Here is a 23,386-nt window from a genome sequence, read left to right as displayed (position 1 = left end):
AGGCTTTGTGTGGAATGTGGGTTGTGTGATTTTGTGTGACATTGGGGAAAATATCTATAAAGGCAATGTGGATCATGGTAAGCCTTTTTGCACTAGATGCTGGGTGAGAAGAGGTCTTGTTGTTAACTTTTCGTTTCCATATTGATAGCTCGCTATGAAAGCTGTGACCAAAAACAGTATAGTTTCTCCTCTTTCGTGATATTTTGATATAGAGACATGGGTTATTGCATCAGTGAATCCCCGGGAGCCAAAACAGAAGACTAAGTAAGTAAAGGTCAAAAAGGCTCTGCTTAAATCGGCCAATGTCAGTAGCATGCAGGTAGAAGCAGACAACACAGACAAAGACCAGACAAACAAATATCAGATTCAGGCAAAGGTCACAATAAAGCGGGCACAAACTAGCCTAGCTCTGTGGGATGCTATAAGCCTACTGAAGACTATCTGGGAAAAAAACTGATATATTTAAACTGATGATAAAGGAATGAGCACCAGATGTGAAGGGAGGCTGGAAGGTCAAGTGATGCAGGTGGTGGGGATATCAAGGTAACTGTAGGGCGAGGAGAAGTTTAAAGGTTTGGCATAGAGACACAAGAGGCTACTGGCAGGGAAAACAGCAGAAGAAGTGCACACGTAACATCTGGGTCATGATCTGTAGTCTGAACTCTAAGGTTGGGGTGGAAGTCCATATAATGTCTGAATTTGATAAATTTCCATCCATCCATTTTCATCAATTTATCGAAGTCAGGTCACCGTGGCAGCAGGCTATGGAAGGTATTTCAGATGTCCTTTTTCCCAGCAACATGTTACAGCTCCTCCTGTGGGATCCCAAGGCATTGACAGGCCAGACAAGATACAAAAGCTCTCCAGTGAGCTCTTGGGTCTTTCCCAGTTTGGCTCACCCAGAAAACCTTTCAAAGGGAGCTGTCCTAGAGGCATCTTGATCAGGTGCCAAGAATTTGATAGGCATAAAACAAGAAACAGCAGGAAGAGGACATGTTGTTGGAGCCCTGTGTTTGTGCTGGCACAGTCAGAGTACCTACATGATCTTCAGCAGTTTGTGTGTCAAGATGTCAGTTTTCCATAGCTTCAGCTGATGTTTGACATGGATACAGGAGAGCGATGGGACATTTGAGTGTGCTGAATGTAGAGTAGAATTTGGCAAACACCAGCTTGTCTTTCTGAATCACAGCTGTCATCTTTCTCTTTGGGAAACAGTCTACCACCCAAAAGATTTACCGAATTAGTCCAGTCAGCGAGCGGCTTCTCCCCCTCATTTTCTTTAGATAGCAAAAGCGAGGAATATATTGAACTGACAAAAGAGACCACACATTGCTTGTAATTTTGCATATGAGGAGATGGCGTGTTAAATTGAAACATTAACAGGTGTCCTTTAAAGATGCCTTAGAGCTAATGTTATATTAGCAGACTGTTTGTGTTTATGGTACAAAAGTTTGTTTGCTTGTGATGCTGATAGAGAGGCAGGGAGAGGAAAAGAAAAAGAGGGTGTTTAATAGAGCCATCACTCAGCCCTTTGGCAGTGATATCTTGTTTTCCTCTCAGAGTGGGCTAGATGTGTTGGTGCCCCTTATGTGTTATTGCCAGGCGAAGGCATTGGTTGTAGATCACTGTGAAAACCGTGAAAGCACAAGGTGCAACGGTTCCCTGAATGACAGCGGCGAGAAATATTGATAGGAGAAGATTCAGCCTGTCCTGTGAACATGCAGATGAACCAGTATAAAATCTGGCCACAAACTGAAAGAGTGCATGTTGCTAGAATGTTAAAAAGTATAACGTAATTTGAGCCAAATTGCAGAATACTTGCAGGAAGTAATGTGTGCATACCTCAAGCCAAGCCTGATTTTATGTATGTGTGTGTGGACTGGACTAAAGGTTACTTCACCTTGCTTTGATTTTACAACCACTACCAGTTCAGTACTGAATGATGTAAGGTGTGTAGTAGGCTTGTGTTGCTCAGACCTATCAAAAATATATTTAGGGCCAGCTCCATGTAAAGAAATGCTACAAGACTTTAAATCCTATAGCTTACTGGCAGTGAGTGTAAAGATTTAGGAGCGGGGGTGATGTAGGTTTTTCTAAAACTTAGTTTTCAAGTTTCTTTGGCTGTGTTTATAAGATGAAACAATGCTGATTTTATTATCACTTTTGCACGACAGTAAGGTTTAAGACACCCAGGATTTTAAAAATCTTTAGAAATTTTGAGAGATGTATTGTTAATGTGGTCATTGCATTTGGATGACACATTTTAAACATAAGGGAACCGAGGACTGCTCCCTGAGGAACACCTACATTTTAAAGACTGTACCAGGATCTAGAAGCACTTCAACCCATCTTCTCTAAAACAGCGTTAACAAGCAAAGAAGCATCCTACAGTATAGGCTTTGCTTGATGTTTGTGATATATGATCAGTACTTTCAAGAGCAAATAACATAATCTTGCTGCCTAAACACTTAAGTCCTTGTGTTTCCAGTTATACACCGAAATTACCCAGCATTTTAAATCAGAGCAGGTTCTTTTCCTGTATCTGTCTTATTATGTTCCAAACAGCTGAATAAAAACTGAAAACCTGAACAGACTACTTAGTGAAATAAACCTGTAATACTTTACTAATGCAGATGTTGATGGTACAGGTATTAATAGCAGAGGCATTAAACTGCCATGTTGGTAAGCATTAGTATAATACCTGATCTATTACCAGAAGAGTCATTACTCTGAGTGCTGTTGCTTTATTTGACAGCGATTTGTTTGCGTATTCTTGCTCCCATCTATCATTTTCTGGATGCGCTCTCACGTCTATGTTTTGCATCTATCCAAACACAAACATGCCATGTCAATGTGCCGTTCGCAAAACAAATTGGAGCACTCTGTACAAGAAAAGCTTGCCTGCGGCTAGTCATTTTGAAATTAAAAGCATGTCTCTTTGTTCAGCTTCAATTCCAGGAATGAGGGAGAGAATGTGAATGTGAATGTGTCGCACGGTGGGGAGAACACCAGGCAAGTGCTGTGATTTTCACAGCCAAGGAATCACACAGACACTTTTTATCTATTTCCCTCGATCAGGAGACATCCGGCAGGAAAGGTAGGAGGATTAGATTAGCTAGAGAGAGGAAGAGAAAAGGGGAGAGTGGGTTCTCTAATCCTGATGGGATTTTTCAGAGGTACACACATCACTATGGAGTGCAGTGTGCAGTGGGGAGTTGGTATCAGGAGGGGAGGTGTGCGGGACGGTTTGCCTCACTAAACCCTTCACACTTGCATGAAAGAGGTTCCAGCAAACTAGGGGATTAGTCAGAGTGTAATTACACTTGTGGGCCTCAGAAGAAGCAAAACGTGTGCCGACTGGAACACATCTCAGACGGGCAAAGGAAGAAGGGAGTAATGCCTGTTAATGTGTTGCCAGTGTCTGTTCAGTGAATTCTTAAACTGAATTAGCTGTCTTTAGTGAACACCAACAACTGACTCCAAAGCTGCTTTTATAGGACTATCATTGATCTTCCTGATCAACATTAGGATGTCTGTATCTTGATCAATTTCAGTGAGATATTTATTGGAGTAATTACACTTAAACTTTTTTATAATAGCTATTTTTACTTTGTGGGAGTGCTGTCCATAAATTCAGTTTGTTCATTGAAAATTGTGTCTCATCACTCAAATTCTACCTGGTTGTGAAGTAGTGTTTATATTTCATGTTTAGCACTATAGCAGGTTTACCTCATATCTCAGTTATCCCGAGAAATTCCCGTAAAATTGGCATTCTTCACTTTCTAGCAAAGCTGTTTCGCTGCTGTTTTTTGTTACCTTTTTTTTTTTTTTAAACTTAAGAAAATAATATATATGTTGAGTCAACTATTGATGCTAACTGAAGCTCAGGTGTTGACACTCTCTTGTTGTTTTTGCACAACTGTGCACCAACTTAATGTAACTGAGGTAGTAAAGACCACAAGCTGGGCTGGTTGCAGAAATCCAGAGGAAGAGGATGAAATGAGGGAATGCAGAGAGACAGCTAAGTTAGCTTTATATGATATATGGATTTATATAGCACCTTTCTAATCACTTTTGAGCACTCAGAGCACTTTGTACTACATTCACCCAAACACAGTCACTTTTTCTACACCCAAGCACTATTATCTAAAATTCACATTGTAGATCCTGGGGTTCAGTGTCTGGCCCAACGATACTTCAAACACTGACTATTGAAACTGGGAATCAAGACCCTGACCTTATGATCATTATTATTATTATTATTATTATTATTATACAACACACTCTACCACCTGAGTAATAGCCAATATTATGGAAATACTGCATACTCTAATTAATAATGATAGATTATTGTTTAGTAGGTGATGTGGCCAAGCAAGTAGCCAAAGTAGAGTTTTCCCTGGACATTTTAAGGAAAAGTAACATAACTGATTAGCATTTTACTTTAACTTTTACTTTAAATTTCTGTAGTCTATTGATACTAGATAGTGGAAAAGGGGTGGGATTAAATAAGCTTATGCTTCTTCCTGCTCCTTTTTGAACATGGACGTTATTTGGAGTTGTGGTTGCTCGTTTTCCTTTTGTTTGCTTTGTTCATTTGTCTCTTTTAATTCTATTTTTTTATACTTTTTCAACATGTTCAAAATAAAGATTCAATCAATCAATCAATCAACAGTAACTCAAGTAAATTAGTTCAGACTACAAGTAAACCTTGTGCCTGCACAACATTATTGCGTAGTTAACAGAAAAATGTTTTCTAACTGGGATATTGCATTTAGGGTCAAGTAATTTGTTTACATTTGGGTGGCACATCACCAGCTGCTAGTATCTCCAGGTTTGCAGACGGTTGTAGTCGACGGTGTGTCTTTGCCTGTGGTGAAGCAAGTTTGTTTTGACCTTTAGTGAGAAAAGTTTTATTGTGTTTGTTGCACAGCACTGTGCTTTGTTAAAATTATTGAAGTAGCTCTTTTTATATGTACTACAATGTCACTGGATGCTCACACTTGTGTGTCAGCTCTTGCTGCAAAATCTGCCTGAATTAGTCTTGTTATACGTGCACTAGGGAGCGCAGGAGCTCGGGGTTGCTATGACAATGATAAGGTATGATCAGACATGAGCTTGCATTATTGTTTCATCAGTCTGAATTTCGTTCTCATTTAATCCTTTAGGTCAACGAGGTGAAGCCCTCCAACATGGACAATCTGGGACCCTGCCTCACTTCCTGGAGGAGCCTGTCGATGCCTACATTGTCAAAAGTAATCCCATCAAGCTCCGGTGTCAAGCTCGGCCTGCGCTCCAGATCTTCTTCAAGTGCAATGGTGAATGGGTCCACCAGAGCCAGCACATGTCTCAAGAGCACACTGACCTCACAACAGGTACAGAAAGTTGTTTTTTTTAACATACATAACATGTGTAGGATGTGTGTATAGCGATAGTGTATGGTGTATTAAAAGAGTTGTATACACACATGATGTGTAAATGTACACATAATACTCAATTCCATCCTCCCTGTCAAACCGTATCTGGCATTTTACATTATGTGAATATCACTCATATCGCAGACAGCAAGCACTGAAAGTCTCAAGCAGGAACTTTGCTAATGGGGCTTTGTGACAATGCCTACGGCTACATCCAACCCTGTAAATGTATTTGCCTCACTTCTACAGACTACACTCTGTGTCACATTTGATCTGAGCAGAAATGACAACTGTTAGAGCATGAAACGCATCAACTTGTTCAATTTTGGGATTAGACTTTGAACTCTGAATGGTGTCTTTTACTGATGCAACTTACTGAAATCCAGTTGTTGTTTTAACTTCAAAATAAATCCATTCAGACCACAGAGGCATTTTTCCCTCTTTTCTAATACTCTTGTCAGTTTTTGTTGCATCACCTCACGATGGGTATAAATATCTCATGATTGCACTTGTGTTTATACAGCGAATTTAGCTGTAAAACAAAAATAATTATACTTCCCTTTTTCCTCATAATGTGCTTGTATTGTAATTAACTTTTTACAAGCATATCTTGCAAGCAGCTCCTGTTTTTATTTCAAAAAACGTTCGTTTTATTTGTGGTCTTGTATCCATTTGTTCACAATACACATAATCACCCGTACTCAAAAATTAAAACTGTAAAAAAAAATGTATTAGTTGAATGATGGTTGGTGCTTCACTTAACACACAGTAGCATGCATTAATTCCTCTCACTGCTAACAACGGACCTCTAAATTTTTACTGCCTCTAGTCTGGATTCATAGCTCTGCTCCCATCTGGCTTTTTATCACCACTCATATCCGTCTCCAGTAGGACGGTCATAAGGAAAGGGATGTACAGAAGGCAAAGGGTTTCCAGAGACAGAATAGTATCTCCTCAAGTAAAATAGTTTTTTCTGACCTGGACTGTGTCAGGATGTTCTAAACGCTGGCTGCTGGAAGATGTATCGTAATAGTTTATTCTGAACTTTTGAGGAACTTTTGCAAAACAGAGGCAGAACACAGAAAAACTTAAGTTTTCCATGTACATCTGTATTTAGATGAATTGTTAAACTCACTCAGATTTTTAATGCTATTCTGAGGACTGTTTTCTGTCCTCCAACTGTTGTTATAGCACCAAAGATGTGGTGACCTTAAAGATAAGAAGCTCTTGCAAAGTAATTTAATAAAATATTTGATCAAACATATACACATATGTACCTATATATAGAGAAACTGGTAGAAACCACCCCCATAAAGTGACAGCTTGATCCTCCTACAAGTAGGATTTATATTTTGTTTATTACAGTTATACTGCAGACTCTTTGGAACAGTTCTGTTAAGCATAATGCATTTTTTACTTGAACTTAATAAATTAAGTTTAAGTTTATTAAAGCAGTAGGATCAGATGAATGTTATTAAAGGAGCCAAAACCCAGAGGTGTGGACTCGAGTCACATGACTTGGACTCGAGTCAGACTCGAGTCATTAATTTTATGACTTTAGACTTGACTTGAAAAAATGTTCTAAGACTTGTGACTTGACTTGGACTTTTACACCAATGACTTGGGACTTGAATTGGACTTGAACCGGTTTACTTGAAAAGACTTGATATTTTACCCCAAATATAAAATTTAACATGCATATTATATAGAGATTGAAAATGTGACGTCATTCACGGGTAGAACCGCAAAGGATTCTGGGAACTCGTGGCAAGCGGTAGTAGCGCACGCAGGCTTTCAATTGAAATCAGTTATACAGCGATAAAAAGAAACACAAAAATGTCAAGAAGCTGTTGTATTATTAACTGCAATAGCCGGTCGCATGACAGCCACGGGAAGCCGACGGGTAAAGAGATCGGTTGTTATCGGATTACGTCGTTGAAGAGAAATTGTTCGAGCCATGTTTCCGAAGTAAGACGCGACGGATGGCCTGGTTTGCAGCCATTCAAAGATCAAATATAACGTCCCAGAACCCTCCAGCTCACAGGTTAGTCTGCTCCAAGCATTTACACGAAGGTCAGTGTCTTTTAGTAGTTAATACGTCATTTTCATAACATAATTAGTGATATAGGTTACAAGCAAGTCTGGCGCTGAACAGAAATTGTCGCGCTATGCTCCTTTGTTTATTGTGCATAAATAGTGAATTGTCCTGACAGAATATTGCGTTTCGCTTCTGTTATTATGGTACATTGACAAAAACATATACTTTTATTCACAGGATAAAACAGGTTTTTTGTATCACTAATTGCCCAGTACGATTACAGCATACAGTATTATTGTCACTGCTACATTTCTGTAACTCGTACCAGAAATTATTTCCACTACTAATTAATTACCGTTGAGCTCAAAGGTCCTATTAATAAACAGTTAATGAATGTGTATTTATGACGACAATTTGTGAGACTGGTAAACTTATGATACGTACGATGGTCTTTCGTTCTACACGGTGCATTTCAAGGTCCTGCACCCATCCGTCGGTAAACTGTACCTGGGCTTGTTGCAGTGACCTGAAGTTACTAAACTTCATGAGTGTATGCACTCACTCCAAGAACCGTATGATTATAAATATGCATATAAATATGCTACAATGAGATAGCTGACTTCATCTAACTAGCAAATGTTTTCCAGGCTACGTTGGTGATACAGTTTTTTTTTATGTGTATGATATTTTTGTCATGCGATTTTAAAGCTGGTCCTACAACCGCATCCAAGAATAACATGCAGCTTATCTCAGAACTGTCGGTGAAAATTATTCTTGGAGCTAGGTTTAATTGAGCTGCATTTTAAAGAGGTGCAATTTCACAATTTGTGTATATTTTCTAAGTTCACTATTTTGTCATGTGTTGAGAAAAACACAGATTTAAAAATTACATGGTCTAATATTTACATTTAGCATAACTGCAACATTATTTTTTCGTTGTTTTTTTTTTAAAGACTCGAAAGGACTTGAAATTCAAAGTTTCAGACTTGTGACTTGACTCGGACTTTTACACCAGTGACTTGAGACTCGACTCTGACTTGCCTGACATTACTTGAGACTTGACTTGAGACTTGAGGATAAAGACTTGAGACTTACTTGAGACTTGCAAAACAATGACTTGGTCCCACCTCTGCCAAAACCCTATGCCACTCTGCTGTCTTTCTCAGCTCTGATGAGGTTCATTTTATTATTATTATTATACTACACACAGCATGATCAAGAAACTGACCTGACAGCCCATTGTTGATCAGCGGTGCTAGTTTCAGTCATTGTGCAAAAGTACTGTTTATAAGGTTGGGAAAATCTGCAGTCAGCTGAGAAGTCACTTGGATGAGTGACGAAAACATTTCTCCCACTGAAAACTGTCTTAAATTTTTGAGCTTAAGTTTCTGTCTCCGTGTTTGAGTCTACATTTGGGTCCTCCATTCCTGCCTACACACAGCCGGACCATGCATGAAAACATACTACACACTGGCTTTTGAGTCTGGTCTTATTGTTACACTACTACTCTACACTGCTATTTTAAAGCCAGCTTTTGTTTGTTTGTTTATGTTTTGCTTTTTTCCTAAAAACCAAATTATATTTCCCTTTTCCTGATAAAGTGCTTAAACTATGTTGCAACAAGAGTTTCGAAATGGGTTAATTATACTTGAAAAGCACAGAAGGTGGAAAATATGGATCTAGCCACAGTGATGTCATCGACTGCTGTGTGAAGTCTGTTTTATTTTCATTGTCACCATCTTGGTAAAAGGGGTAGCCATTGTTGTTAGCCAACTATTATAACTTTTATAAGTATTTGAGAACTGGGAGAGAAGACAGCATTGCAGCTAGAACTGTTGCCTGTGATGGTCGCGGGATAGCGTTTACACAGTTTCTCTGTCAGTTTAGGCACCTGGCTGCGTATTGGTTCATTTCAGCTTAGAAAACCATTTTTGGAGATGTCATATTTGGGAGCTACAAGGGGTCCATCATCATCCTCATTTCAGGGTCTGCTTACAAGTGAGGACACAGGAGATTGACAGATGGATTGGTGCAGTGTTTGCAGTAATGTAATAGGTGTAGTGGTCTGTTAGGATGAAGAGAGAACTGAACGTGAAAGTGAAGTCAACATCCTCACCCGCCACTAGCTATGGGTAGTGTCCAAAGAATGAAACTGTGGATTCACGCAGGACAAATGATCTCCCTCTGAAGAGTGGGAGTGGGAGGGTGAGGTGCTCAGTATTTGGTGAGGGGCTCGTGTCAAATGGACCCAGTTTTTGTGGCTCAGGCGTCAACCATAGAATGGATAGATGGCATTAAATAGCCTTAATGATTCAGTGGGGTATTTCCATATTTTATACAGTCTGTGTTTGGAAGCCAGATTCAAGTGGGCATTTCTGGAAGTGCTGTTTTTGGTACTTCTGTGTGACATATTTTTAGACCCAGAGCTTGCTGGTTGACCTGAACACTGAAGGACATAAGGGCAAAGTCAGTGACAAGCTGATGAACGTAGAGGAGTTTATAGTGACTAGAAGGCCTCAGAGTCACTAAACACACGCATGTGGCACATATTCAGGAAGACAAAACAGTCACTAAAAAATATTTGCTCGCTTCTTGAGGTTAAGAAAAACACAGCGAGTCTGTACTGCTAGTTACTGATATTCCCTCCTCTTATGTGTGTAAGCAAACACACATGTGCAAGCAAACACACGTGTGCAAACAAACACACGTGTGCAAACAAACACATGTTACAGATCCCGACTGATAGATAGACATCTGACCTCTGCTGCATATTTCAACATCTAACCCATGCCAGAGTTGTTTCATTACTCGTGTATTGTATATGTCACGGTTCTGGGTCCGTTCGACCCAGCATTTTGAGTTCCTTATGTTTTGGTTTATTCTGCATCTTGGAGTGCTTTGGGGTTGTCTGGTGTTTCTTGATTATTTGTGATTTGTTAGTTACTATTTGAATTCTATGTTCTGTTTATTCAGGTTTAAGGAATTGTTGCCTATTGTTTGAGTTGCGTATTATTAGAGCTCCATGTTTCTGTTTACTTGTGATTTGCGTTCTCATGTTTTGTGTGGGTTTAGTTCCGTGTGTCATTTTCTGTCAGTGTCTCAATGTCGAGTCTGCGTCTTTGTGTAGTGAGGTCTTGTTTCCTGTTTTATTGTGAAGGTCTGCGTCTCTTGTGAATGTGTTCAGTTTTACCTCTTGTCTCGTCTCGTTAATTGCTCCCAGCTGTGTCCACCACCTGTGTGTAATCTCCCTGTGTTTCTCTGTGTGTATTTAAGTCGTGTCTTCTGTTATTGTAGTTGCTGGTCCGTCTGTGTATCTACCATGTTCTGTTCGTGTGTTCTCCCTGCTGTCACGGTCATATCTTCCTTCACGTTCAGGTTCGTGTTCTTGTTCAGGCTCAGTAGTTTAGTTGTCCCAGTATAGTTTAGTTCTCCATTTACCGTTTGTCCATCTATATTTTTGTGTTTAATAAACCACCCTCACACCTTTATAAGTGCCTGCGTTTGGATCCTATGCATGTTCAGAAACAATAAATACTAGCCTATTAAGTTCTTCATTCAGGCACATTAGTCCATGCTGAAGTAGTATTAAACTCTGAGGTAGATACACCAGTGAAAACAGTAAAAGTAATTAGAGAGCAGAAATCATTTGAGTTTAATGTATTCATTATAAGTGTCTGTTATTGATACTTTCTTTGGTCAATGCACCCTAATGGTAAATTGTACATTTTCATGATTATAAAATAATCTGCTTACCTTACTGTAATGACTGTAGTGTATATATGTCTGTATGTGTTATATCTCAGCAACACTTTGCACAAACATTATCAGATATACAGCGATTATTAATACTACATGGTTTGAAAAAACATTTATTATAAATTCTTTTGATTGAGAAAATGCAATGCTACATTCTACATTTGCATGTTTCACATTCAACATATGTCATTCATGCCCAACCTATTATATATTCATAACATAGTGCAGTGTGTTTTATCATGGACAATTGCAGTGGTTCATGTAAAATGTATGGTAAATTAAAAAGTTTGCATGAGGGTAAATGGATTGTTTTATGTAAGTAATCTTAAAGTTTTTTAAAAAGTTTATATTTTCTATTTTGAAACAAGGGATCAGCATTTCTGTGTTGAAAAATAGCTCACTGTAAAATGATCTGCCATAGCTACCAGATTGATTGAGTTTAAAATAATTCAGCTCTGCACTTCATGTTTAAATCCAATTATTCAATGTGTGGCCCTTAATTTATCTTAGCCAGTGTGGCCCTCTGGGGGAAAAAGAAAAGAAAAGTTTCCCGCTCGCACACTAGCAACTGAATACTGGATTTACTGGATGGGCAGAAACACAACACTAAATATATCCTACTTGTCAGAATGTCTCAAAAGGATTTTGTATTCGTTAAGAGGACATTTGTCTCATTATTGACCATCTCAGTGCACAACCATGTTACCCGACACTGCAGAGAGAAACTGAAAATAAATGGAGCAGTTTGGTGTGGAGCTGGGGAGAACAAGCATGAAGCTGTGACCCTCTGGCGTTACGTTAAGTGTCTACAAACTCATAAAGCTACTTGATTGGATGATGGCTGAAATAGTACAGAACAAAATGTTTCGACATTAATGCCAGTATCATTAGATTTTAAAAAACACTGGACCTGGACATTTGTGACAGCCCACACTTGGATGTGACTGCATACTCTGACAGTCTCCCTTTGAAGGCAGTAAATCGCTTCAAATCTTGAAATTATCATTTCTTAACACATCAGTTGTGCACTGTGGAGTTGTTCTTTCGAGCGCAGCATAATTTTTTCTCCTATACCATTTTTTTCAGATATCACCCCATTCCATATTTATTTGTTTTGTTCAGTTAAATTGTAATGAGCTTTTGCAACTAAAATGGAAAAAATAATAGCCAGCAGCATTATTACCCATCACTTTGTGGCTCTCTAATACCCTACAGTACTTTTAAGTGAATTTCTCCTTTTTTTTGTACTGAGGAAAAATAATATGCCTTTTCCACTTGCATTCTTTGATCTTTTTTATATAAAAGCACAATTTGCAAGCAAAATAGAAAAACTATTCGTTATTGCTACGGGGTGAGAGAAAATAAGACTGCATCTTAATCATTTAGTTTAGCAACTCAATACCAGGTTTACTTTTCAGAAGTAACCCTTTCTTTCAATGACAAAGAAAGGATAAAAAACATTACATTTTGTGTCTGAGTTTATGTCTAAAAGATATTCTATTCACGTATTATGATTTTCTGACATTCTGATGATGATGATTATGTACGTATTATGTATGACTCATTAAAAGCAGAAACCAGTATCTCAAATTATTAGCTCATTTCCTAAACTCAATCAAAGAATGATTCACAATAAACGCTTAAAAAAATGAACTGTGCTCAAAATGCTGACTTAAATCATTTGAATACATGTAAATTCTATGTAAGTACCATGTGAAATTTACTGTTAGTAACAAGCACTTTTTTCTTTAATGATTAATTATTTGGATTAATAAACCTTTAATTTTAAATACCTCAGCTGAATTTTACTCAGAATCATGTTTATAACGATGAAAAGCATGTTTTTGAATCCAGAAATGCTCAACTTTTTTATACATTACATACTTGCTTCAGGCTCCTTTGTCACAAATTACTGCCTGAGAGTGGACTGGCATGGAGATGATCAGCTTGCGGCACTGCTGAGGTGTTATTGAAGCCCAGCTTGCTTTGATGGAGGACTTTGGTTCTTCTCTATTTTTGGGTCGGGTGTTTTTCATTTTTCTTCCTATATATTGAACATTACCTGTCAATTACTGACCCGTCCTCTTTGTTTATATGAGAATCTACCTTAAAGCTATTGCTCACAGAGCCCTTAGCATGGCTAAGACAGTCAGACTGCACATCACACTGACTCTCAGGGGGGTGAAATGACAGCTTCTCTTTCACAGACACTTTTTCACTCACATATGCTGCATGCTTGGAAAGTAATGTGTGTTTTCTTCTTCTCGGGTCTCAGCAGATGGTCACTCTTACTGAGCCTGGTTCTGTCTGAGGTTTCTTCCTATTTAAAATTGTGTTTTTCCTTCCCACTGCGAAACAGTTGAGTACTATAAGGTCTTGGCCTTACTATGTATGTCATCATTGCTGTGTAAATATAATAGAATTGATCTGATTTATATTTTTTCCCTTTCTCTCACATTAATGTATTTTGATGACTTCTGCTCTTTTTCTCACTTTTTTGTCTTACCTAGTTACTAAACCTAAGCTCTAATGCATGCATGTAATAAGACAGTATGACCTGTTGAAACCCCAAGCTGTTTGGTTACCATAGTGATATGTGGCTTTGCTTCTTGGCCATGCTTTAGTACTGAGACTTCATAAACACAGAGGATTTCTTTCAACCTGACCAAAGATTTCGTGGGCCTTTTCGAACAGTATCCGTTACCAGCCATATCTATGTTACACACAGACAGAGCTGAGCCAACGAAGCCCATGTTGAGAAAATGAGCATCTTGCCTTAGACACTGGCTCCCCATCAAGCTTCATCTGTAGGAGGCAGTTGAACAGCTATATCTCTGGACAACCTATTATAGTCTGACTCAGGTGGTAGAATGGCCACTGGGTTCAGGAGAGAGCAGGGTGCTGTAGCTATTAAAGCAGTAAGCTGTGAATTAAATGCAGACAGACTCAGCAACACATGCCATAACACTGTCTGCCCAGGGGGTTTAAGGCACAGGATGGACTGTATCTTTCCAGAGGCAGGTAACTCAGCAAGGCAGATATACATTTACCATTGTGTTGTTCTGTTTTCCTCAGATTTAGCCTTATATATGTCCCTCCCAGGAGGCAACGCTGTAAAAAAGGAAAAGAAATGTAGATGTGTAAAGTGGTGGCTTTGGCTCAGGAACTAGAGGAGCTTGAGTAGAGATAAGATACTGAACCTCAAATTGCGGTATGTGAGTGAGTGATAGATAAAACCACCGTATGCCTATGGGTGTGTAAATTTGACTTACAGTGTGAAAGTACCTTGAATGGACAGTAAGATTAGAAGAGCGCTGTACAAATGTGAGTCCATCAACAGATTAAGTGCAATAAGCAGAGCATTGATGAATCATGAGTTTCACAACTTTTAAGATGTGTAGCACAGTAAAATATTTTTAACAGCATGTAATGGCTAAATATGTGTTTTATACCTCTAATTCATGTCCTCTGGGAGCTAATCGTGACTCAGCTTAAACTTTAACACAAAAAATACTGAGGTTTTTTTTTAAATTTTTGTGCAGATCATATCTATTTATTCCAGGATGCTGCTGTGTATGTAACTGAACTCTTACCACTTCTCTGAGACAGCACTGAGCAACAGGGTCACTGTCTTTCTTCACTTGAGGTTATGTATTTTCTTCTTGACAAAGTGTGTCTACAGAAAGATAGAAGTGCCTTTTCATTGGCATTTAGTTACTAAGTGGTAAACAGCCAAAGTGCTGAAAGAGTCAAAGGTATAATTTCTTGTTTTCTGAAGAATCAAACCATGTCACTGAGATATATAGTGTAGGTTGTAGAACCTCTAATGAATGTCCATTTGTTATCATTATCCATGAATAATAACGTTGTTGTGCTATTCAAACCATTAAGTGGGCAATGGTGCGCTGTCACCCTGAAATATATTTCCTCTATCAATACAGAAATGTTTGCTGAGATAAATGATGACACTGAATGCTGAATTTCCAAGCATTGTGGAAACCATTTGAGTTTTATAGGTTTTCTTGCATTTGAGTGAGGTGATTTTTGATTGTATAGGTTAAACTTTGGGAATGAGTGCTTTGCAACTGACCACGTTTTATTCACTTTACTGTGCAAACGTCTCGAGCCACCAGTAGTTTATTTCTGAAAGTTTTTAGAGTTTTTCTTTGGACATTCTTTGCTTTTTCACTCAGACTTTGTATATTACTTGCTTCAAAGTAACTGTTACTTATTTGGTAAGCTCCGTAACATTGACCTAGGAATCATTCAAGCACACTGAATCCTCTCAATTTGAAAAAATGGACAACTTGAGGACAAAATATAAAGGTTCAGGCCTGAAAAACTATCTACAGCAGATCAAAAGTATCTGAAATAATGCTCTTAAGAAAATAATCCAGCAAAGACCAAACACAGGACCTTCAGTTTATCTATCTACTGTTCACCGAAGTTTCATCAGAAATGGTGGCTGCCATTCCTAACAAAAAGAAAATAGGGTGAAAAGGCTGAAGTCTGCCAATTACACAGGAACTGAATTGAAGTGTCATCGGGTCTTATGGAGTGATGAATCCAAATCTGAGATTTCTGGTTCAAATATGTGTCAATATGTAGAGAGGAGGTCAGGAGAGAGGCATAAACAGTGAGTGCCAACAGCCATCTGTAAAACTTGGTGAAGGCTTTATCATGGTTGCCTTTCAGACACTGGTGTTGGGGATTCTTTAAAAGTGTCATCAGTATGTTGACCCACTATGTAATACCATCTGGAATGCACCTAACTGGAAATTGCTACATTTTTTTTAGCATAGCAACAATTCCAAACACACTGCCAATGTAGTAGAAGCCTGGATAGATACCTGGATAGAAAAATACACACAATGAAGACTATCGGTCATGAACTGGTTTTCCTCAACACTATTGAAGCAGTGTGGGATCACCTTGACAGAGAACAGAGCAAAAGGCAGCCAACATCCAAAGAAGTCCTTCAAGAAGCCCGAAGAACTAAGATGTTTGCAAATATAAAACAAAATGAGGCAGCTATATATATATATGGGGGGCGTATATATATAGCTGCTGTGCACCTGCAGTTTAGAGGTGCTGGAAGATGGCCTTTTGTTACAGAGTCAGGCTAGCTGTTCATCCCATGAGACATGAGATCAGCATCAGTCTTATTTTTTTGCTCTCATCACAAAGGTGAATTACTCCTAACCCCCAAATTCCAAGCTCTCCCATTTAGATACAGTTTTTTGAGCTGTTACAAAAAGCAAAGTTTCTTGCGTGACGCCAGGCATTGTTGGATGAAGGGGAGACGCTTTGGATGGGCTAATCAAAATCATGAATCAGTGAGGGAAGAGCTAAAGCAGACAACAAGATGGAGGGCTGTGGGGACAAACATTAAACTTCTCCGACAGTCTCATTACTGCTCTCATACCTTTTGAACAGATCTGGCAATCAGAGTGGCGTTTTGAAAACAACTCACTAAAAAAAGAGTTTCTCCAAGCATGTTGTCTGAATAATGCAGAGTTTGACGTGAATGTAATAAGGCAAAACAATCCGCAGCTGAAAACAGATGCTGTGGCATTCAATAACAAATAGTGGAGATGTGTGATATAGCCCAGTTAGATTTTCTAGTGATCTGCTGTACTTAAACTAATGTTTGGGCTGTACATTAACTATAGAAATCAAAAAACACAATAGGAATAATTTATTAATGCCATTACTACATTTGGCATTTTTGTATTTTTATCACATAAAAGCTAAAATGCTTTTCAAAAATTGAAAGTAAAACACCACTTTGCCAGACAAAAAAGGAGGCCATGACACATGGGAATATTGCCTGCTGGTAATCTGGTGTTTTCAGATAGGAGGGGGGGTGAGAAGAGAACTAATGGTCATGAGAGCAGTGTGAACTTTTAATCATGTCTGATTTCTTTTTTCTTTTTTAACCCTAAACTGCTTGTGTCCGTTGCAGCCACGGGATGTCACATACACTGGCACAACAACAAAGATCTAATTGAGCAGTCTGATGTGTGCAGAAGTCTGTGTGGTTATTCTGCAGCAGCCTACTTCTGTTTGCACATGATTTAATCAATGTAAACACAGTGAATCACTGCACACAATGGCTCTGCCCAGTGCTCTACTTTTCAAATTAGAGGCTGCAGATTTATCACCAAGCTGTCCTGCTTCCTTTAGACAGGCATGTTTAATTAAAGTAACTAAAGGAAAAGGTTGTCGTATTTCTTTTAGTATAAAGCACCTGTGTGTGCTTAGTATCACCTATTAATTTCCAACTCGTTGAATTATCTTTTCTGAACTTTCGTCTCCTCATTTGTAAATGCTAACTCAAATGTATTATTTTAATTTTTAGCATTATTCCTGGAGTTGTGGCTCAGTGAGAACTGACAGAACCTGGTTCTTTTCTGCGTGTATTCCCAGCATGCTTATGATCCAGCTTTCACCAAAATACCAACACTTTGCTTTTGTGCAACCTCATTTGAATGAAACTACAACTACTCTCTGTGCCTCTTCTCACACATTTGTGCCAAACACACTATGCAATAAATGAAAATACCAAAGAGAAAAACACCAACATTTAAAAGTGCTACTTGTGGCCTGTCATAAAAAGTAAGCTGTTGGTGAGGTATCCAAAGGGAGGATGCTTTACTTTATAACAAACACAAAGCAGAAAATGACCACTCGGTTGACTCATAATTGGCAAGACAGTAAAAATAATGTGTCACTTACTTGGCATCTGCATCCAGTCAAAGGCATGAGAGTGAAATATGTAATTGCAGTCACAGAGTCCAAGTCAGCAGCCCACAAGGAATAAGAGACGACCAAAATCTCCTTCTTGAGGCTAAACTGCAGTATTATTTTTTTCTCTCCCTATCAGAGAAAAGAATTTTCTAGATTTTTATTTGCCTTCTAGGCGGGTTCTTGTTCAGTTATTGTAAAAATTACATTAATGATATCACAAGTGGTTAAAAAAGCGCATAATTTTTACTTGACTGACTTATTCCTAGAGGGCAAAACGTTCCAACATACTGAACAGCCAGAGCTACAGCCCAGACGTGTTCATTTTCTGTCTTCGGCCACAAATATTTAGATCGCCTCTCAGAAGTGGCAAGTTTTGGGCAATGCATGCAATCCATTCTGCTCCTGCTGTTTCTGTATTTCAATGAGTAAAAAGAGTCCCTGACATTCATATATATTTCATCTGGATGAGCCAGAAATTCTGTCTGGGAACAAGATACTCTGATTATTCAAGATATTCTGTTGTCAATTAAAAGGTTGGAGCTAATTAATTAATGCTAATAAGCTACCTAAGATCAATTATGAGTAAGTAGTTTAATCTTTTAGGCATTTTGAAGGGCTTAAGAAACAAAACACATTGGTCAGAGGTACAAAAGTAATTGGACAAAGTAACATCATTCATGTAAATCGTTTGCAGGCTATGACTCCCTGAAGTCAACAACCCATGGACATCACCAGATGCTTTTTGCTCCCTTGAGATGAGAATTTACAGTTGACACTTTCAGTTGCTGCATGTTTGTGGTTCTCTCTACCTTTATTTTTGTCTTCTGTTCCTGAAAGGCATGTTCTTTATAGGTGAGATCAGGTGACTTACTTTGCAGTATGGTGTGAATCTTTATCCATTTGGGATCCTGGCAGTTTTGCAGCATTTGGTTGAATATGAGCAGAGCCTGTTTGTTTTTGATTCACAGGACAAACTCATACTGCTACTTCGGTCACAGTTTTATCAATAAACATTTGTGTCCCAGTTCCATTGGTAACCATACATCCACCATGTTTTACATATATGGAAAGCACAGTTGTAGATCCAGGCAATGATACATTGGCAATGATACACTAACAAAAGTTTTTGACTTGTCTGCATTTTGTGAAGTTTCTTTTCTGAACCATGAAAATAGTTCATTCATGTGCTTTAGTTGTTTTCTGTGGTCTTTCAGGCCTTTTTGTTTTGCCGAGTTGGTCCAGATTGGTGACTCGGCAACTCCTGAAGTTTTTACTGTCTTTCCTATAGGTTCATTTTGGTTTTTCAGCTGAAAGACCACCTCCATCATTTGCACTAAAATGTCTTTTTAGCTTTCACATTTAAAATGATATTATTAGAAAGTTAGAAAGCATAGATGTAACACTAATAATAAACTTCAGATATTAAGTCTACTTCATTTGTCCTGAAATAAGAAGGGAATGGACCCCACCTGTCCATGTAACTTCTTGTCAGTCAGTTATCCAGTTAATTTTGAGCCTTTGAGAATGGGGGACCCTCTATTCTTTCTTTCTTTCGTTTTTTTGTGCAAAATCCCTTGAATTAAAGCTGAAAGTATCCACTTCAAACATTGGCTGTTTGATTTAAACTCAACACTATGGTGGTGTAGAGAGGCAAAACTTCAAAAATTGTGCCTTTGTCCAACAAATTATGGACCTAACAGTATCTGGCAGACTGCAGAGGGAAACCGTGTTTCACCATCCAGGTTGGAGAGATATGAATGGGCAAATTGATATTGAAACTACTAATATAGAGAACATGACCCTGTCAGATTAACACTTGTAATCATTTCATTTATTTAAAATCCTAGAAAATACATTGAGGGAGAACCCTCATTTTCAATAGCACTGGAGTGAATAATAATACATAAATGTAGCAATGAACGTGCTCTTTATTGTGTGTGCACTCTGTGCTTTTGATCTTCACAATCAGCCAATTTTTATGTGCCACAAAGGGTCTGTGATCAAACCATATTTTATTCTGGGATCAATATGGTGTCCCTGTATTTTAGGGAAAGGCAAAATTTGACTTTTTTAGAAAACAAAATGTAAGTAATTATTGCTGTGTGTCAGTTATAATGATTATGCTCCCTCCTGATTGCAAAGAGCTCGGAGAATAATTTAACAAAAACAAAAATTAGACATCAGAGGGTTAAGGCTACACAGGACTGTAATCACTAGGGATGGGTATTGTTTAGGTTTTATCCAATACCAGTACCAAACCAGTACTTTTGACACGGTGCCGGTGCTTAAACGGTGCTTAAAGAATGGAGAACACAAAATTGCCTACTACGCTTGCAAAGGTAAAATAATTGGCTAGAATCCAAAGTGTATGACATTTCAGGAAAAAAAAGAACTGTGGTGTGTCTGTGCGCAGTTTTTAGAAGTGAGGGGTGTGTCTGTAGGCAGGTTTTAGAAGTGAGGGGTGTGTCTGTGCGCAGTTTTTAGAAGTGAGGGGTGTGTCTGTGCGCAGTTTTTAGAAGTGAGGGGTGTGTCTGTGCGCAGTTTTTAGAAGTGAGGGGTGTGTCTGTGCGCAGTTTTTAGAAGTGAGGGGTGTGTCTGTGCGCAGTTTTTAGAAGTGAGGGGTGTGTCTGTGCGCAGTTTTTAGAAGTGAGGGGTGTGTCTGTGCGCAGTTTTTAGAAGTGAGGGGTGTGTCTGTGCGCAGTTTTTAGAAGTGAGGGGTGTGTCTGTACGCAGGTTTTAGAAATGAGGGCACTTCTAATGGCACCGGATACTGGTACCCATCCCTAGTAATCACCAAGCATGCATGTCTTGCATCCTTATAAAAAGTAAGACTTAAAGGGCAGAAATTCTTATCCTCACAATCAACAAAACACATTATAAACCAGCAAATGTTTGAAAAAATAGACAGGGGTATTGGCAGGCTGTTTATTAACGATTAAAGATGAAATTTTCAAACGAATTATTAATTATTTGTAATTTGTTTCACTTTAACCATTAAAGTGCAGTAAAAACAACTATTTAATAATTTAATAACTAAAAAACAATTTTGAAAAATCAACACTCACACACACACAGATGTTTCAACAAATGCTTCATCAGTCCATCCAAGCACTCAAATGCTACTCTTTAGTGTCTTGATAGAGACTGGAAACAATGAGTTTGGTAGAGGTTTAGTTTATATTTTCAGTTGATGTCGGAAGAGAGAGTGAGTTAGATCACTTGATATATTGTTGCTAAGCACACACTGCTTTAAAAACTACATTGAATTGTATCCCTTTCTTCCAATAATCCTAACACAACCTGTCCAACATGACAGAGCAGCAAATCCTTTCCTTAGCTGCTTATCTGACTATGGTAACACCTTTGCATATAGTTTGTGCTGTATCACACCATGGTATATATGATGTCACACATGATTCTTTTTTTTGACACATTTAATATGAGATGATAAACATAACACCCTTAGATGATGTGTTTTGACAAGACTGCAAATGACTAAAGTTCAGTTCATTCACCACCCAGTGAAAGGGTTTATCATTAGAGTTCTTAGAGTTATCAATGAGATAGTTAACTTTTAGTGTAGTACAGGTTTTCAGTAGTTTGGTCAGCACACTGTTAATTAATGCAGGAAAGCAATAACAGAAGTCAAAAAGCAAGGGTGGAAGGAACCATAATGTAAGTCTTGGCGAGGAATAGGTGGCGTAGCCTGACTGAATTTACAGCATCTTACCAAAATCTAAATGCATGTTGTATTTGTATATTTATGCAATAAGTCAATTTCCCTGTGGGTATCTATGACTGTTTGAGAAGTGTAACTGCATACTGTGTTTGACGCATCAAAAATGGGTGGTTGGTATTAACCAAATAGACCGACTTTGCTAAATGGGCCATTAATGTATGCATGCCTTAGCTTTAGCACTAAAGGCAACTTTGAAACATGAGAATGATCGGCACTGACAGTAATGGGAGTCTGACATAAACACAAACAGAGAGCTTTCTGTAGGGAACATATTCATATCCATATTCATACATTGTTATGCAGTTCCTGAAACTCTGAGGGGTTGTCTTGTCTAATGGATGAAACATTAGACAAGATACGGAGAAAGTGAAATTTACTGTGGGAGAAAAGAAAAGAAGAGACAAACTAAATTATGGCATAGAAAGTTTAGCACCCCGAAGGCTTAAATGATTTTTAAATTGCTGGAAATTTGATCGGAAGGCATCTTCATATTCACTCTGAGTACAAACCTATAGTTTGGATTTTGTAAGAAAAACAAAGGCATCACTGACCGGCATATAGGAAAGCACAATTACTGCTGAACGGTACAACAACGTAATCTATTTACTTATCCCTTTGTGATTGCTCATTTTTCTAAACCTGAGGCAGACAGAGCTACGCTGGATATTCCATGTAATCATCACTACCCACATTCTAGCCTCCCTTCAGGAAAACAACACACACAGATAAACTATGTTTTTAGGGAGTAGCATCAAATCTGTGTGCGCGTTAAATCTATGAGTTTCTGCTTTTTGGTTGGAAATGGGCTTGGCTTAAGATTCTAAAGACAAGACAGCGCACCACATGCTCTGACCCGAGTACGATGACTTTATTTCTGTCTCTTCTGAAGTGCTGTAAGAGAGCTTGAGAGATGGAAATGAGTGATAGAACTCAAAAGATAATTGAAGGACAGAGTGAAAGAAGAGGAGATAGGAAGGTGGAACAGAGGGGATATCTGTGCCAATAGACTTCAGCTGAAAGCATGATACTCTGATTGAGAGATAAGAGAAAGAGGGGATAATAGGAGAAAGAGGACATTGGAAATAGAGAGGATGATTTTGGAGCGAATGAGAGGCTGAAAATGGATACTACATTGGTTGTCTCGAGAAGGAGAGGATAGCAGCTCATGCAGATCTAGTGATGAACTGATTAAAGGAGAGTGTGTGAGTACCCACTGCACACAGGAAGTATGGATATCCATTCCTGTTGATGTCCTGTCAGCAGACTGACCCCACTGCTGTGCATTGTGATCCTAGAAGTCGGCGTGATACCATCAGCCATGCATAAAGTCACAACAAAGAAAGGAAGGTGCGGACTGGTGAGAGGAAAGCGAGGTGCCTTCGAGTCTCTAAGTGTCGCAAACTATTAGTTAAAGAAATGTAAGTGAAACAAATGAAGTGGCCCACAGAGTGAAAACTACTTATGTATGCAGAAGTGGTTCCTAATAAGCATCCATGCGGTTTTTGGATAAACATAAACAAGGCAACTGGGGGAATGACACAAATAAGGACTCGCAGCATTTTAATGGCTGAATTATCATGATTTTTTTATGCATGAAGTAATGCGTCCCTTTGGTTCCAGGATTAAGTATGACACACACAGCTGGGACCAGACTGAAGATGTTGCTGGGAGCATGTTCCGCTTGTC

General features: G+C 38.6%; 1 protein-coding gene across 1 annotated transcript in view; it reads left to right on the top strand.

Annotated features, from left to right (window-relative positions):
• The window catches only part of LOC113025470 (netrin receptor UNC5D-like), a 183,134-nt gene that overhangs the window by 102,979 nt on the left and 56,769 nt on the right, over positions 1 to 23,386 (top strand). Inside the window, exon 2 of the mRNA XM_026173238.2 lies at positions 5,169 to 5,375. Coding sequence (XP_026029023.1) covers positions 5,169 to 5,375 — 207 coding nt within the window. The remainder of the gene's footprint in view (positions 1 to 5,168; positions 5,376 to 23,386) is intronic.

Source organism: Astatotilapia calliptera, chromosome 7 (assembly GCF_964374335.1).
Source record: "Astatotilapia calliptera chromosome 7, fAstCal68.1, whole genome shotgun sequence".
In the NCBI taxonomy this organism is placed as follows: domain Eukaryota; kingdom Metazoa; phylum Chordata; class Actinopteri; order Cichliformes; family Cichlidae; genus Astatotilapia; species Astatotilapia calliptera.
This window is presented reverse-complemented; position numbering and strand designations above follow the sequence as displayed.